Source organism: Hippocampus comes, unplaced genomic scaffold (assembly GCF_001891065.2).
Source record: "Hippocampus comes isolate QL1 unplaced genomic scaffold, H_comes_QL1_v1.1 scaffold44, whole genome shotgun sequence".
In the NCBI taxonomy this organism is placed as follows: domain Eukaryota; kingdom Metazoa; phylum Chordata; class Actinopteri; order Syngnathiformes; family Syngnathidae; genus Hippocampus; species Hippocampus comes.
The window spans coordinates 207471-223133 of record NW_017805546.1 but is presented as its reverse complement, the minus strand read 5'-3'; the positions used below and the strand labels follow the sequence as shown (position 1 = coordinate 223133).

The window sequence follows — 15663 nt, the reverse complement described above, 5'->3', positions numbered from 1 at the left end:
CAGCGTGTGACGACGTGGTCGGAGCGATGGGTAAGCCTTTGGGTCCTCCTCCAGATGTGCTGGGGTATTTGTTTTTTTAACTCCCTCTCTCCCTGCCTGCTCCGGGACGAACATAGACAGAGACACATGGTGCCTCCTCGAAGGCTGACTCGTACGTCAACGCCATACTTGGCTCGGTGTACTGCCTAGATCTCTCTCTCTCTCACACACACACACACACACACACACACACCATGAAAATTATACATGTGCAAGCCGAGCCCTTTTTGGGCGCGTCCTCACCTGTAGGCGCACGCGATTTACGTATGTGGAGCCCATGACGCCGATAAGGGCACCCAGCACCGACCCAATGAGCGACCAGTTCTTGGTGCGCTCAGCCCGCGTCCGCTCCTTCTCGTGACTCTCGCGCACGGCGGCCGAGAAGGAGGCGAAGGTCTCTCGCTCGGCCGCCTCAGCGTGCCCGTGCGCCGCGCGCAGCCGCCGCTCGTCCCGCAGCAGTTGGTGCTCCAAGGTGGCCAGCTCCAGGTAGGCGGCCTCCTCCCGGGACACGCGCTCCAAGCGGGCCCGCGCCTCCTTCAGCCGAACCTGCACCGCCTCAAGGCTGGCGTGGGCCTCGCGCACCAGCCCCCTCGACGCCATGAACGCCGCCTCTGCCTGCAACGTCACCCAGGACGGATTGGCCAAGTCATCGCCTTGCAAAATGTACAAATTAGAAGGGGTGTAGATCAAGGAAAAAAAACCCAAGAGTCTTAGCTTAAAGTCGGAAGTTTAAATTTGGAAAAAATTGTGAATTTTTGGAATGAGAAAAATAATGACCTTGAATGACATGAATCTTTGGAATATGTTGACATTGGAATGGTGTGATTCAATGAATGAATGCAGAAAAAGAAATCAACTGTAAAATTTCTTGAGTAAAAAATGAGTATTATTATTGTCAAAGATTTTTTTGGTAATGTGTAAACATTTGAAATATTGAGTGTTTCTGAGGTGATTTGAATGATCTGAAGATTTTGAATGCAACAATGTGAAACCTGTTCCTTGAATGTCGTCCACTGCTTGGCTTCAGGGGCTCTGTGATTGGCAGGCGACCAATCCACTTCATCTACATGTGCCCTGTGATTTACTCCTGAACAGCCGTCTTGTTTGTCATCCCACGCCTTGTAATTGACTGATGGCGTTTGTCAATACGTGCCCCATAATTGAGTGGCAACCAACGCATAGCTTGTTCCAATGTGCCCTGTGAATGACTGCCAACCAGTCCGGGGTATCTACTGACCTCTGTGACTTTGGTCTGCGCTTGGCGGACCTCGTTGATGCCGACAAACTCCTCATACTTCCCCCACCAGCTGTTCATGGTGGCAGCGGCCATCAGGGCAGACTGCCGGCCCCACTGCTGACCTAAGCGACCGGCATGCTGGACAAAAACAAATAAATATATTTATTTTAGTTATGATTACAATTATTAGTATGACCATTATTATTAATGACTTCTTTTGGAACTGATATAGAAACTTAAAATCAGATGACAGTGGTACCTTGAGTTTCAAGCTTGATGACCAAATCAATTTTCCCCATTGAGGCCATTAATTCAACCCCCCACCCCCAAAAAACACCACAACTTTGTTGTTGTTGTTCATGAAATGAAAATAGGACTAAATCTAACAATTAAATAATGAATTAAAAAATTAAGAATTAAATAATTGTTGGTATGATTTTTTTTTGATTAATTAGAGTTTCTTTTCCATCACCTAATACTTATTTTCTTCCAATCACGAGATTATTTCAAATAGACAGAGCAGAAAGTGCAGAAACATAAATCGAATAGGAGTCATTCATTGGTTTGTGGTTTGGTCCATAACATCCGTTGGAAAACAGGCCCAAATATTGATCATTGCTTTCCAAGTAAAAGCAGATGTCAGGTTCTGAAGGATTTGACCTACCTGTATGGCAGAGAGTGCTCGCTCCTTCAGGCCATTGGGAGCGGCCAAGCGGGGGCCGCTGGGTTGTCGATGGGTACAGTAGGTCCGGACCACACATACCCGGACCGGCAGGGGCCCAAGCAGGAAGAGGCGGGACCAACAACCCGAGCCATGAAGTCTGTACCTGGCCCCATTAGCATCAATGAATTGACTTAAGTGTATTGTATTGTTGCATCATTTAATTAGAAAGTACCTCATCAAGAAGCGCAATATGGACAGAATCAGAGCTGCAATTTGTCCACAGCTGAAGAGATACCACCTGTAAATAATTGTTTCATTACGGAATTTAGATTTGGACAACCATTTTACATCATGGGGAGCATCCTGACAAAATGCATTGACTCATTTAGTTTTGGGTTTTTTTCCTGGCAACGTTTCCTTGCTTCCTTCACTCAGAGAGTACATTTTTATTCTTGTGTCCATACATCCTTCTTTTACTTCAACCTTTTTTTCTTTTTCCTTGATTCACACCATCTCTGCTTCCTTTCGGACCTCTTTGATGCTTTCCTTCAGATCCACTTTTAAACATTTATCTGCTTGCCACCTTTCCTTCTTTAATTTCTTCAAAACGACCTTTTGCAACTTGTATCCTACTTTCAACTTTTCGGTCTTCTTTCTTTCACTGCCTCTTAGAATTCTTTTTTTTTTTCTTCTGGACTCAAATGACGTAAATAAAATGTTGACACTATTCACTGGGGCTTTGTATTATTTATGTTCATTGAAGAAGCGCATGCTTACTTTTACTCCACGCAGAATGCTATTCGATTACAGTTTAAAAACTTCTGCTTGGATGCACTCTACATTTCTTTGCCTTTTACTTGAGAAAATAATCAGTAATGACAATAGAGTCTCATTTATCCATTCCTCTATTCGCCGGCAAACGGCCGCTTATGTCCTCTACCCATTTCCAATGGTAGCAACCTAGCATTTAGCATCACGTCCGTATTTTGCTTTGTCACAACATATATGTATATATAAATATATAGTCGAAACAAAAACACATACCTGTATTCTTGTGTGTTTCCGATACAAACATGTCACTGGGATGATATTTTTCGACCCGAAGTTGTCACTCTAATGTGAAAAAAAAGAGTTAACTTGACAACGAGTGAGTTTTGATCCGGCAAATAACGGTGCTTCTATTTCCGGGTTCAAAGTTTTCCTGGCTTGGGGGTCCTGACGGCGCGGCTTCTTCGCGACTGGATTGCAGGCAGCACAACAGTGTCATCCAAGCACACTACCCTTTTCCTCTTTTTGCTCTTATTAACGCCAAAATATGTCTGGCAGGGAAGGTGAGACGTCGTTGTATATGTTGTATCATATATCAGTATATAAATATCACATTTAATATCACTGTTGCTTGACTATGTTTGGATTAGCTGGTTAGCTGTTGCTAAAGAGAGCAGCGCTACTAATGCAAATGGCGAAGATAATTTTTTTAAATTGTATATTCCAAGTCATGGTATTCATTTATTGTAGTACCGTTCATACCTCAGTCAACTGTGTGCACAGTCAATTGTGTTCCCCGTTGACAATAACGCATTTACTTTCAGGAGGCAAAAAGAAACCACTGAAGGCTGCCAAAAAACAGACCAAGGAAATGGATGACGTAGGTTTCATTAACATATGACATTATACTGTATTGCATTTGTAATTTTGCAAATGCCTATGCACGCATGAGGTTCATTTGGTTAACTGGTACAGTCAAACCGCACTTATATGTTCCCTTGATATTTTAAAAGTGTGCTAAATGTGTGTGCAGGATGACATTGCCTTCAAGCAGAAGCAGAAGGAGGAGCAGAAGGCCTTGGAGGCCTTGAAGGTCAAAGCTTCTGGCAAAGGACCTCTAGGTATTAACAGAAGTGCATTGTTTAACATGTAGATCTTGGACAAAATGTAGTAGGGTTGCACTGGCTTGTTGACATTACCCCTACGACTCCGGAATGACGGTTAGAGGTTGAGATTGATTACTTGACAATCATTTTTTGGGTTTAACAACAGATGCGGGGGCGGGCCGACAGAACGGCATCTCGGTTTAAAAAGTTTTCTTCTTGACAGCAGCGTCTCTGTGACATCAGCCAATAGGAGAGGGGTTGGTGGCGTGTTTTTAGAGTGTTAACAGCAGGAGCCCAATCAGGAGGAAAATCATTCTTGCAACTTCCTAGTAGGCTGCTAAGCATCCACTTCCAAATATGGGCAGGATATTGGAGTGTTTGGGGAATTGTCATTTCCTTTCTTAAAAGAGACAGTTGTTGCCAGAGTTTATGTAGGGGTGTCAATTAACGTTTTTCGGCTACTCGTGGCAGGGCTCGGCCTCTATCTCCACCAATAGCTGCCTTACTGTGCTTTGTAGCTTTCCTCATGCACTGTCTTGTCTTTTTTTCTCTATCAGCTGGCACTGGCATCAAGAAGTCGGGCAAAAAGTGAAGCCTGCCGATAATTCCCTGCTCAGATTACCGTGACTGCAGCGTGCCTGGTTTGTTTTGCTCCGGTTTGAAGTGTTTTTTTTTCCCCCCCATGACGGTTCCCAGGCAGTGTTAACTGGAGTCAGTGTACAGCTTGTAACGCCAGGTTTCACACCGTGATATTTTCTTGTCATAAACACCTGTCGTCAAACACTGACCAGCCATTTTCAAATAAAAGGTTGGTTGCTGTCAAAATTATGTACTTAAAATACAAGAATATAATCAAAAACGTGTTTTATTTTTTTTTTTTTTTGAGGACCTTTTATTGTAAAGGAGGGCGAGACTAATAAAATGCTTTGAAATCACCTCCACTTTGCTCTATCTCTTATGTAGTTAGAGTATATGATTGAAATCGGAAAGAGTCCCTCATGGACTGTGATTACAAAGTACCTACAGGAGGCAGAATATCACCAAAAAGATGTACATTGTGTGATGTGTAGGATATCTTCACTGCCCCCCCCCCCACACACACACACAAAGCACAGCTTCAAAGAATATTTTTAAAATTTATATTTTTTCATACTCATCCCAAAAATATTTCATCGATCGTCTATAGATTGAATATGTTTTCCATTTTGCACAGAGATCCCAACGTCCCAAAAATATATCTACTGTGTATATGATATATAATGTATAAATATTGAACAGCTGCATGATGTTTTGATACAGTAGAATGCACATAGCAATTGAGCTGGCAAAAAAACAAAACATGTCTCATATGCTTTAAAAGGGACTGCAGAGTTCCACAAGGGTCTATATTAAATATTGAACAGCTGCATGATGTTTTGATACAGTATAATGCACATAGCAATTGAGCTAGCAAAAAAACAAAAACATGTCTCATATGCTTTATAAGCGACTGCGGAATTCCACAAGGGTCTATATGCGTACCATTATAGTAGTAATATAAAAATATCATTAAAAACTTGCAAGAAAAAAAATTAATTGGTCATGAAATGTCTCCATAAAGTGGATTTATTTATCTGAGGTAAAAGTGGTTGTGCCTTGTTTAACTACTCAACTAGTGGAAGTGATTGTATACAGCTGTAACTGACTCAGAGGTCTCATGTTCAGCAGAATGGTATTGAAATGTACTATTGTCACCCTCACCTTGCGGACTTCCAGATTTGACTCGTAAACGAGTCTGTTGGCCTCAGCCCGAAACATCGAACAAGGTTTTATGATCTCACAGCATTTTGCAGCTCGAGGTTGGCTGCTGGCGTGGCAGGTATTGCAGCAGTTGTTGTTCTTCATCCCCTTGCCTCATCTTGGCCAGTTTCATCTGCAGGATCTGGATCTCCAGCTTGAGTTTCTCGCGCTCCAATAACAGGTTTCCTCGTTGCAACTCCAGCAGTTCACTGTCCAAATGTGGACCTGCTGAGGTAGAGTCAAACAAACAAATTGAGGGGTTGTGGAGTTCCACAAGGGTCTGTACTCAAACCATTATCTTTGTCACTCCAATACATTCTAATAACAGTACTTGAAAATTCCGAGCACCTCAAACACTTCGGACGATGCAGATGATGCACATTTCAACAGGAGAACATGCCAACTCCATGCAGGAAAGCCTTAGCTGAGATAAAAAAACCCTGAACCCCAAAACAGTGAGGCAACCAGCTAACTACTTGCTCACTGTGCTGATGTTGACGTGTTGTGACAAAAAAAAGATAGCACTTGCCTTCATTTTCTTGTCGTGGCGTGGTGAGAGACCTCAGCTCAACTTCCACTGGATAATGGTCGCTCACCTTAAGCGCCTGCAAAACAAACAATAGTTGTTTGTGTTGATTTTGGCCTTTTGACATCTCAATCTCAGTTGTGATATGAAAACACACCGAGAGTTTTTAATACATGTGTTAGAGAGAAAGGGGAGGAATTATTGTACAGGAAATCTTGGGCGACAAGCCACATGCTGCTTCACCACGCACCTGCTCATTGCTGAGGCCGAATTCTTTCTGGAAGTTGAAGGGTTTGGCGGAGTTTGGCACCATGGCGCGAAGCATGTCGTCTCCGTAGACCACGATCCTGGAACGGGCCAGTCCGTTTAAAAAGGTTTTTAACTGCTACCGTTTGTTAGCAGTTGTCTACTTCGATCCTTCCAGAGTTGGGTTACTCGAGTCACCATGACTGGAACTTGAGAAAGACTTAGCTTGACTCGGTTCTGGTCTGAGTTACCTGAAGGTTAACGTTTGAGACTTGCGCATAGAGTATCTGACTTTCCACCTCCGCATCCCACCTGTCATATGTATTGGTGTTTCCCATGCTGGCCGTGGTGTCGACGTCATCTCCAATCAGCCAGTGAAAGTTTTTATCACTGCGGATGCGGATGCGCTGCATCTCGCGCTTGGAGACGTACGCGCCGTCCGCGTTGAAGTCGCCCAAGATCATTACGTTCTGTCGTGGGGGATGTAGTTTGGAGGAAATGTTGACAACTTAAACTGTTCATAGCTTGCGGGGGCAGGGGAGGGGGTCATCTATCTCGCGTACATGCTTCAAATTAAATAAGAATGGGACAAAAATATCTACAAGCCGGACATTGAAATGCCCTTGGAAATGGCAGACTTCCTATGTCTTTTCAGCCGTAGCTTCTTGACACTTTTTTGTGGGTCTACTCATGATCGGCATGCCAATGAAAAATTATGTTGCTCAGTGAAAATGGCTTCATGGGCTGAATTAAAAGGACACGAGACACTTTTGAAAGACACTAGAAAGGGCCACAATGATTCTCAAGCCCAAACGGACGACTTCCTGTGTCTTTTTGAGCATGGCTTCTTGAGATTTTTTTTTTGTTTTTGTTTTTTATGGGTTTTTCCATGGTTGACACATCAACCAAATTTCATATCCTCAAATCAAACAGACTTTGGGGGCTGAATTTTCATAAAATCCCAAAGCCTTTGACGGATCTTGTAAATGGCCAAAATGACTCGAAAAAGCCTCTTCAAAACCCAAATTATATTTGGTCATGGCTTCCAGACTTTTTTTTGTCAGCCTACTCATGGTAGATGTGTCTCCCAAATTTCATTTTTCCGAGTTAAACGCTCCAAAACAATCCCCCCCCGCCAAAAAAAAAATCCCTCGACTATGTTTGCCTGAAGAAGGACTTTTGAAACGGCCAAAATAAACAATAGATATGGGGCGAGGGGGGGTCTACCCAAGATAGACGTGTCAACCAAATTTGCATGCTACTCAGTCGAACTGGCTTCACGAGCTGAATTCCCAAACATCAAAACCCAAATTATATTTGGTCATGGCTTCCAGAATTTTTTTTGTCAGCCTACTCATGGTAGATGTGTCTACCAAATTTCATTTTTCCAAGGTAAACTCTCCAAAACAATACCCCCACCCGCCAAAAAAAAAAAAAAATCCCTTGACTGTGTTTGCCTGAAGAAGGACTTTTGAAACGGCCAAAATAAACAGTAGATATGGGGGGTGGGGGGTCTACCCAAGATAGACGTGTCGACCAAATTTGCATGCTACTCAATCGAACTGGCTTCACGAGCTGAATTCCCAAACGCCGAAACTATCCTTACATCAGTTCGCCACTTCATCTTGACATGCTCAAAGACGTCAAAGAGCTCGTCCAGCTCCGTCTCCGAGTCCTCCGGTTTGGTGTGGACGGGGATCATCACCAGGTCCTTCAACACTGCCATGAAAACACACGTGAACACCGGACGCGCACGCGTCGTGCGAAGCTGACTCCCCGCACCTGTTTGGTGACATTGGAATCTCAGGATGTAAGGGTCCCTGGCGAAGACATCGCCGCTATCCGTCACCTGGTCATCAAATTGATACGAGCCCACCAGGTCCACCAAGTCGTCCCTACGCGTGCCAGAAAAGAAATTCGCCATCGAGTCCATTGTGTCTTTCAGATGACATCGTCGTCGTCGTCGTCGTCGTCGTCACCTGTAGAGGAACATGAACTGCTCCTTGTAATGGGATCGTCCCAGCCGAGTGCTGATCTTCAGAGTGTAGTGATGAGGCACGTTGGACCTACATGCACGCGCACACACATTTATATTCATTTATGTATTTATTTATTTTTGGTGTTCCTTGGTGCGATTTGGACAGTGGACGTACGTGTTGAGCGCATCCAGGAGGGTTTGGACCGACGTGCCGCTGATGTCCACCACCTCCAGGATCACGATGATGTCATAGCGACGGATAATCTTGGGGCAATTTATAAAAGATAGGTTGAAATATGTCGTTGTCAAATAAAATGTTGGATTTTATTTGTACAGTTCAGTGGGAAAAAAAAAGACATTTTGCTTCATTTTCAAATATTTTCTTTACAAAAATACAACAATGTAATGGAATAATCTGCTGTTTTTTTCGCTTAGAAATAATGTGAATTGTTGCAGTTATTTTTATTCATCAATAATCAATTGGATATTTTCGCATTTTAATTCAATACAAATATGGTTTTGTTTTTCTTTTCAAATAAGTAGGTATATTTTGCTTTACATTCTTACATAATAAAATAATAAATGTATTTTCCCCAAAACAATTTTCAACGTTTTAATATTTTTTTATTGTTATGTTGGATATTTTCACATTTTAATTTCCTAAAAATATAGTATGTATATTTTTGAAATTTTCTTCATTGCTTATTCCAGATGGGAAAATTATTAATGATGGCATTGTTATTCGATAATAAGAACACAGTCATTAATCTTAATTTTTTTTGAATCGGTTGCATTTTTTTACATATGCAGCTAGTATGGAGAAAAAAAATATTTTCAAATCTTTTCAAGAATGATTTAATTTAGAACTTAACTTTGCATTATTCCTTTTGTTCAAATAATCAGATGTGGTTTTTTAAAATGTAATGTGATCGAAAAATACAATATGTATTTTTCAAATAACCAATGGTCCTTTTATATTCTTCTGCACCGCTTATCCTTACATTAGATGTTTAAAAAAAAATGTGTGGTACCTGCACCAGGATCTGAAGGACCTCCGGGTCGGACACTTTGTTTCGTCCAAACTTCTGGATGTTGAAAGACGCTATTTTCATGGCGGCTGCTGCTTAAAAAAAACAGCCAAAGAGCCGAAGAAGATGAAGATGGAGATGGAGATGGACCTGTCTGAACATGCAAGAGGCATGTCACACATCACCGCATTTACACAAAACCAACACTTTACATCCAACTATGCAACGCTGCAGCTTGCGGCTGAAAGTTGACAACACTTTGGAAAGGAAATCCAGCGGTCTTTTGTTACACCCCCGCATGTGCGCTCGCGTGTGTGTGTGTGTGTCCTTTGTGGAGTCCCATTTTCAAGGGCAGCTGCGCTTTTTATGATCTGTGGAGCAGACCCAAGTCAATGGAAGGACTTTCGTGCAACCCAGATGTGAAGCAGCTGTTAGAGAGCAGGAACATTCATCGAGGGCTTCACTATTTGACAGCAGCAATTCTCAAAATTTTACACCGATGGGGAAAACACTTCAGTCTCCAAGTTTCAACAGTGTGACCGACATGAACTTAGAGTAGGCGCAAGTGTTCATCAAAAGTGAGACAGTAGTTTTATCTCTAAAAAGTATATTTGATATTATTTTAAGCCATTGTAACATTCTCCCCAATCTGAACGTTAACAATGGGTTTAAATGTACGCTGAAAAACATGTTTTTGTTGAATTTACTCAATTTTGTCAAGTGGTACCATGAAATAAATTCATCTGGTTCCAGATACATTTTTAACTAAACTATACCTCTACTTGAAAATTGTATTTGGATTGACCTGATTTTATTTTATGCAACCACTTGACCCCCACCCTCGCCTCCCAGAAAAGACAAAATTGAACACACCATTTTTTTCAGTGTAGGACAAAGAACAAAAGAAAACGTACTTTAATATAATTAAATTGAAATCGTATTGCACGTAAAAGTTTAATAAGAATAATACTGAAATACACAACCCTACTGAGTATACGTTTTCACTTTGGATACTCCGCTGTCATGGACACTTTAGAGTGCCTCGTTGTCAGCCGTGAGTGCACGCATGTCACGTGCAAACTGGCAGAAGAGTCTGACTGTGTTTGTGAGAGTCCATGAATGTAGATGACTTCCAAAACGAGAGCGGCACGGGTGTAAGAATCTTTCTGAACGGGAGCCGGATCGAACAGGGGTGAAAATCCACTCCAGTGTCACCCTCTAATGTACAGCTAGCAAGGAAATAAGAATTTCCTTCCCCAAGATGAGAGCATCGATCGGGTAAAATGAAGGCACAGGTGTGTGTTGAACAAACATCCCAAACTTGTCCAACAACTTTGAAACAAACACGCTGCTACGGCTGTTGACATATATCCTTCATTTGCATAAAGTGTCTTGTGTTGAAGGGGAAGTCGGGCGCCAACATTTTCTTCTCAAGAATACGTGCAACGCGCCTCCACTCGCGTGGACACGGCATTCTGACACGGCGTCCAAGACCAATCAAGGATCGGCTTCAGAACAAACAGGCGAGCCGCGATTGGTCGTTACCTGAGCCCGAAGAAATTGTGATGTCATTTTCAGTCAACAGCAAAATGGCCGCCCCCTCAGATGGACAAAAACGGTTGAAATTTGCTGCCTAATATGAATCGGGATGCTGCGTTCAGATTCGTGAAGGCAAATATTATTGAGAACATTTTCGGGTTGATTTCCCCTTTAAGAGATCGTCTTTTCATCTTGTCGTAGGATCGCGCTACGGTTTTGTTTGGGTCCAAAGCACACTCATTAAGAACAGCGTCGGAGGGAAGGAGCGCACACTTCAAATCCACACACCTGCGCTCGCGATGGCATCGAGTCAAAAATGTTTTACATTTGTTGATTGATGGCAATTCGCGGTTCCCCTCCCATTACCAGAAGATCATTCCTTTTGTTGGAAAACCGAAACCATTTTCTCCAACATTTATCAGTTCATTTCTTCTTTTTTTAATTGTATTTTTTTACTCAATACTCTGACTTTACCACTATAAAATTATGATTTGGTCATTAGACCAATTTCCAAATCAATCAGAACTCATCTTCATGTTCTGCTGGCATTTTTTTGACTTTTGTACAACTTTTTTTTTTTTTTTTTTGCTCTTGATGACTGACAGCCCCAATTAGAGGTTGGAGTCGTATGACGACACATCCGCTGACAGCCGGCCACCACCGCAGACGCTGCCAGAGGCCTGTGATGTAAAGAGCTGCGGCTGTTGTGAAAGCGCTATCAACGAAAATATGTATTGAAATGCTGAGGCTGTCCAAAAGGGAAGGATGATGGGGTTAAAAAAGTAAAAAGGAAAACATGCAACATTGTTAACACCTGACTTGTATCTGGAATCCTGAAGCTCCACATTCTTAGAATACAACAGAACTACTCCAAATCAAAACATCAGCAACAATCGATTCGATTGCTGGGAGGTCACTCCTTTATGCCTTGAAAAGTCAGCTCATTTTCAGATTGTCGAGAATAAAGACGGAATCTTAAAAGAGAAAAAAAGGTGTAAGAAAGATAGCAGTAGATTTGAGAACATTTAAGGAAAAAAAAATTTTTCAGAGGAAAAAAGTAGTACGTTTTTCGTAATAGTGATTTTTTTTTTGAAAATCTATTTTAAGGATAAATTACAATATTCTAAGACAAAATCACAATCTGAACAAAACATGTAATTCAGTGTGTTTTACTGTACACCCACGCATACAAATCTGTCCAGACAAGTTCTGCGGTTTTTATCTCAACGGTTTTAATCAAGAGTACGGAACAGGACCGCTTAACCCCCCCCAAAAAAAAAATCCTTCACAACAAATGCATAAACGAAACCAAGACATTTTTTTGACTTACGAAATGGGAGATTGTTGTCACATGTATGACATAAGCCTTGACTTGCCAGAAAGTCTTCATTTACATTGACTGTCAAAAAGTCACCTGTTACTTAATGTCCACGTCAAACATTTGAAAGCTTCTAATAAGCTGCAATATGAAGAACATCAAAGTTGTTGTCTCCTGTAAGGCACGGCCTCTACTTGCCAGAAATCGCTCTACCTGTACTATTAAACTGACCTTAAAGCATCACCTGTTGCTTATTATCACCACAACCCTTTACAACTGTTGCAGGTGAATGATACAGCAGATTGTTGTCATGTATAGGACACAGATTTTTCTTTTTTTTTCAAAGAAGTTACCATAAAATGTTACCTGTAGCTTATTTTCATCACGCATTTGACGCCTCTACATCAGTGTTTCCTCAACCTTTATTGAACTAAGTCACATATTTCATATCGAAAAAAAAAAAAGATCTCAAGGCACACCACCAAGCAAAGCGATTTACAAAACGTGGACGCACAAGTTAATTTTGTACCTTCTGCCATCTGGTGGAAGAACATTTAATTGATATATAGATGGATAAATGAAGAAAAAAAATTTGGGGGGAATAAACTATTTTTTTATCCGAATAACTGATTTGATAAAATTTTGGCACACCTGTTGTTCTCTCGCAGCACACTAATGTGTCACGGGACACTGGTTGAGAAATATAGGAGATTGTTGTCACAGCCAGCCAGAATTAAATTTTCAATTAGGCTGACAAGTGACAGTTAAGTGTCACCTGTTGACTACTGCCTACAAATTGCATTTAAAAACACGTAGACTGCTGTCACATGTAGGATGATGCCACTGATTTCCCAAACGTTTTTCCAGTTGACCCTAAAAAGTCACCTGTTGCTAACTGTCCAGTCATTCGAAGCTTCTACAAAGATAAAAATGAGATACGGGAGATTGCTGTCACATGTAGGACTCAGCCAGACCAGAACTCACAAAGCTTTGGCTTGAAAACAACAGTGGTGCTCCTTTGCTTGACTCGGAGCATCGGTGAAATATTTGAAGCCTCTCAGGTGTTGGTGAGCAAGTACGAACAGGAAGTAGTTGCTCACCTTCAGGAAGTGGAGAAAAGTAGTGGAAAGAGGATGAGCGTCCACTTGACGATCTGCGCGCCGCCTCCTTCGCCGGGGAGTCAGTGAGGAGACGCTTCAACAAGCTCATCGGTGCCAAGCGACACACTTGACAAAGGGAGAGCGACGGCCCTGTCATTGGTCCGAAGTCGACCGGTGGGTGGAACTACGTAGTTGAGGAAGAGAGAATGCGTGTATGTGTGTGTGTGGGGGGAGGGGTTGTCAGGCGGCTGGGGTCGGTGAGAGACAAGTTGCATGTGACAACAGTGCCACGCCCACGGGAAGTGGTTAACCCGCCAAGATGTTTTTGTTTGTCTGTGCGATCTCATCTTTGAATACATACACACACCGCGCGTACACGTAAAGACATTTTTTTTCTTCCCCCATTAAATGTCAACTTTAAACCATGAAGTATTACCTGGAAAAAAAAACTGTGAGATGTTTTCTGGAAAATTGTCACATTTTTGGAGAGAAATTATGAGTTTGTTGGATAAATATTATTTTTTGTAGTATTGTACGCTTTCAATTGTTAAAAAAAAATCCTTTTTCCTTTTTTGTTTGGCTGTAGTTTTGGGGTGAAAACAGAAAATATATTCTTGTGAGGTTACTTCCTTGAAAAAAAAAATTAACCATTGAAGTGGGTAAAATGCAAAGAAATTAAGGGAAAATGCATACAAATTAAGGGGGCAATTTTTTTCATGGCAATCTTAAAAAAAAAAAAAATTAAAAAATGGAACTTTATATTTGCAAAATCTGCTGTTTCTCAAAAACATCCAACTTTTTTTTGTTGCCAAAAATACATTAGCCTTGCCTCATCATTCAACCCCCAATTACGACCCCCAAAAAATTACAAGAGAGAAAAAAATAAAGGATTTTGGCTAAAACGTACTGTATGAAAAAAAACAAAAAACACCAGCACTCATTAATTCCAGTTCATTTTAATGATCTAAATGTACAGTCTTGGCAATGTGCCGGGGACACATCAGAAGCCAACATTCAAATGGGACCAAGGTGAGATGTGAACCCGATGCCACCACATTACAGAAAAAAACAATCGGAGACGAAAGCTTGCACGAGTGCAACATTGTGGGGAAAAAACAAAACATCAGTAGTCGCGTAAGAGTGCGGCCAACAATACAGAAGCTCACAGCCCATCTTACGCTGCCCCCTGCTGGACTGGAGTGTGGCGACAGAGACTGCTCATTTTCCACTTCCAAGTTTGAAACATTTTGGCAATATCTTGAGCTCTGTGCACGACCATATTTCAGATGCTACTTCAGAAAAATATTCAACAAGTAGTTCCAGTTGTTTATAAACCTTTTAGCAACATTTCCAAACGTTTTAAGCACTTTTTAAAATGAGAAGTGTAGTCAACTGCAACATTTTTCACGTTGGTGTCAATAGCAACACGAAATTCTACACATTTAACACAAATTTGGGTGTAATGTTCTTTAATTACTGAAAATGCATGACTGTTAGTTCACAGCAGAGGTGTCCAAAATGGTAAAAATATTAACTTGCTTTTATTAAATCTTAAAACTCAGTGAGGGGATATGGGAAAATTTAAACAGCTGAGAAAAAAAAAAATCACGATTTTCCTATTTAGAGGTACATTGGTGCCTGATTCCACCCCCCCCAAAAAAAAATTGTAATGCATTTCAAGTAAAGAAAAACACTCTTTAATATTGTACTTAAACATAGCAAAGCATAAATAGAATGTAGAGAATCAAACAATTCCTTGCAACTCATGTCATGAAGACACATAAGATGACCTTCACAACTACTGTAAGTGACCCAGTAAACTGCAGTAGTAAGTCATTTCTCACAGCTAAAGAAAATATCTTGAGTATTGTGATATTGTTTGTCTACATGTTGCTCCACCATGTGTGTTCAAAGAGCTGTTCCTTGAAAAGTACGGCGTCATTGATGCTAGTTTTGTCAGGCCGTCTTAGTGTTATTAGGTTGTACTTTTTAAGTATATCGGGCCGGTGGGGGAAAAACAAACAAAACAACAAAACCCACAAAATGAGCCACGGGCCGTTTGGCACCCCACTTTGGACACCCCCGCTTGGTATGAGCCGGCGGCATCACGGCACTGTGACGTGGAAGGGCGAGCCGGGGATGTGATCCTCGCCCCACTTGACCACCAGCATGTAGTCGCCGCGCTCGCGCAGCACGTAGCTGACGTTGTAGTGCAGGTCACCCAGGTGCTTGATCAGGACCTCCTCGCAGGGAACCTGCGGGCCGTGAACACCCACCACCAGCATGTTCTTACCTGCGGGGAATAAAAGATCAGAATAAGAATTTGTTTTACTCC

The 15663-nt window shown here is 41.7% G+C and overlaps 4 protein-coding genes across 13 annotated transcripts in view; 1 reads left to right on the top strand and 3 right to left on the bottom strand.

The window, feature by feature from the left end:
- ccdc51 (coiled-coil domain containing 51) overlaps positions 1-3112 on the bottom strand; it is a 4637-nt gene extending 1525 nt beyond the window's left edge. Inside the window, exons 1-5 of one of the 3 annotated variants that reach the window (XM_019879518.1) lie at positions 2985-3112; positions 2173-2238; positions 1941-2103; positions 1277-1414; positions 283-654 (exon numbers count right to left, since the gene is read on the bottom strand). In XM_019879518.1, the coding sequence (XP_019735077.1) occupies positions 283-654; positions 1277-1414; positions 1941-2103; positions 2173-2177 (678 nt within the window). In that variant the 5' untranslated portion in view covers positions 2178-2238; positions 2985-3112. The remainder of the gene's footprint in view (positions 1-282; positions 655-1276; positions 1415-1940; positions 2104-2172; positions 2239-2984) is intronic. The other 2 variants (XM_019879519.1, XM_019879520.1) reach the window with 2 other exon arrangements.
- Positions 3113-3147: 35 nt separating this feature from the next.
- On the top strand, positions 3148-4673 carry tma7 (translation machinery associated 7 homolog). Its single transcript, XM_019879521.1, has 4 exons — positions 3148-3271; positions 3533-3588; positions 3742-3829; positions 4372-4673. The coding sequence occupies exons 1-4, from the start codon at positions 3256-3258 to the stop codon at positions 4404-4406; spliced, it is 195 nt and encodes a 64-aa protein (XP_019735080.1). The 5' UTR covers positions 3148-3255; the 3' UTR covers positions 4407-4673.
- dnase1l4.1 (deoxyribonuclease 1 like 4, tandem duplicate 1) lies at positions 4492-13529 on the bottom strand. Of its 5 annotated transcripts, none has more exons than XM_019879514.1 (11): positions 13329-13529; positions 9375-9525; positions 8519-8607; positions 8345-8431; positions 8148-8260; positions 7972-8084; positions 6678-6835; positions 6370-6466; positions 6123-6198; positions 5305-5821; positions 4492-5177 (listed from the first exon to the last, which is right to left on the bottom strand). In XM_019879514.1, the coding sequence occupies exons 2-10, from the start codon at positions 9453-9455 to the stop codon at positions 5631-5633; spliced, it is 1005 nt and encodes a 334-aa protein (XP_019735073.1). In that variant the 5' UTR covers positions 9456-9525; positions 13329-13529; the 3' UTR covers positions 4492-5177; positions 5305-5630. The 5 variants fall into 5 exon arrangements, with proteins under 5 accessions (XP_019735073.1, XP_019735076.1, XP_019735071.1 ...); XM_019879517.1 differs by having other exon boundaries at positions 9375-9521; XM_019879512.1 differs by having other exon boundaries at positions 9375-9463.
- Positions 13530-14268: 739 nt separating this feature from the next.
- The window catches only part of flnba (filamin B a), a 35577-nt gene continuing 34182 nt past the window's right edge, over positions 14269-15663 (bottom strand). For all 4 annotated transcript variants that reach the window (XM_019879432.1, XM_019879433.1, XM_019879430.1 and 1 more), the window contains one exon: positions 14269-15621. In XM_019879432.1, the coding sequence (XP_019734991.1) occupies positions 15434-15621 (188 nt within the window). In that variant the 3' untranslated portion in view covers positions 14269-15433. The remainder of the gene's footprint in view (positions 15622-15663) is intronic.

Bases quoted from the DNA above. Each gene is read 5' to 3' on its own strand.
- dnase1l4.1 (XM_019879512.1), bottom strand. From the start codon at position 13,485: ATGACAGGGCCGTCGCTCTCCCTTTGTCAAGTGTGTCGCTTGGCACCG. The intron at 8,608-9,374 runs GTACCACACATT...AATTGCCCCAAG, and splicing joins TCCTTCAGATCCTGGTGCAG to ATTATCCGTCGCTATGACAT. The intron at 8,432-8,518 runs GTACGTCCACTG...GCGTGCATGTAG, and splicing joins CTCCTGGATGCGCTCAACAC to GTCCAACGTGCCTCATCACT.
- tma7 (XM_019879521.1), top strand. The intron at 3,589-3,741 runs GTAGGTTTCATT...ATGTGTGTGCAG, and splicing joins AGACCAAGGAAATGGATGAC to GATGACATTGCCTTCAAGCA. The intron at 3,830-4,371 runs GTATTAACAGAA...TTTCTCTATCAG, and splicing joins TTCTGGCAAAGGACCTCTAG to CTGGCACTGGCATCAAGAAG.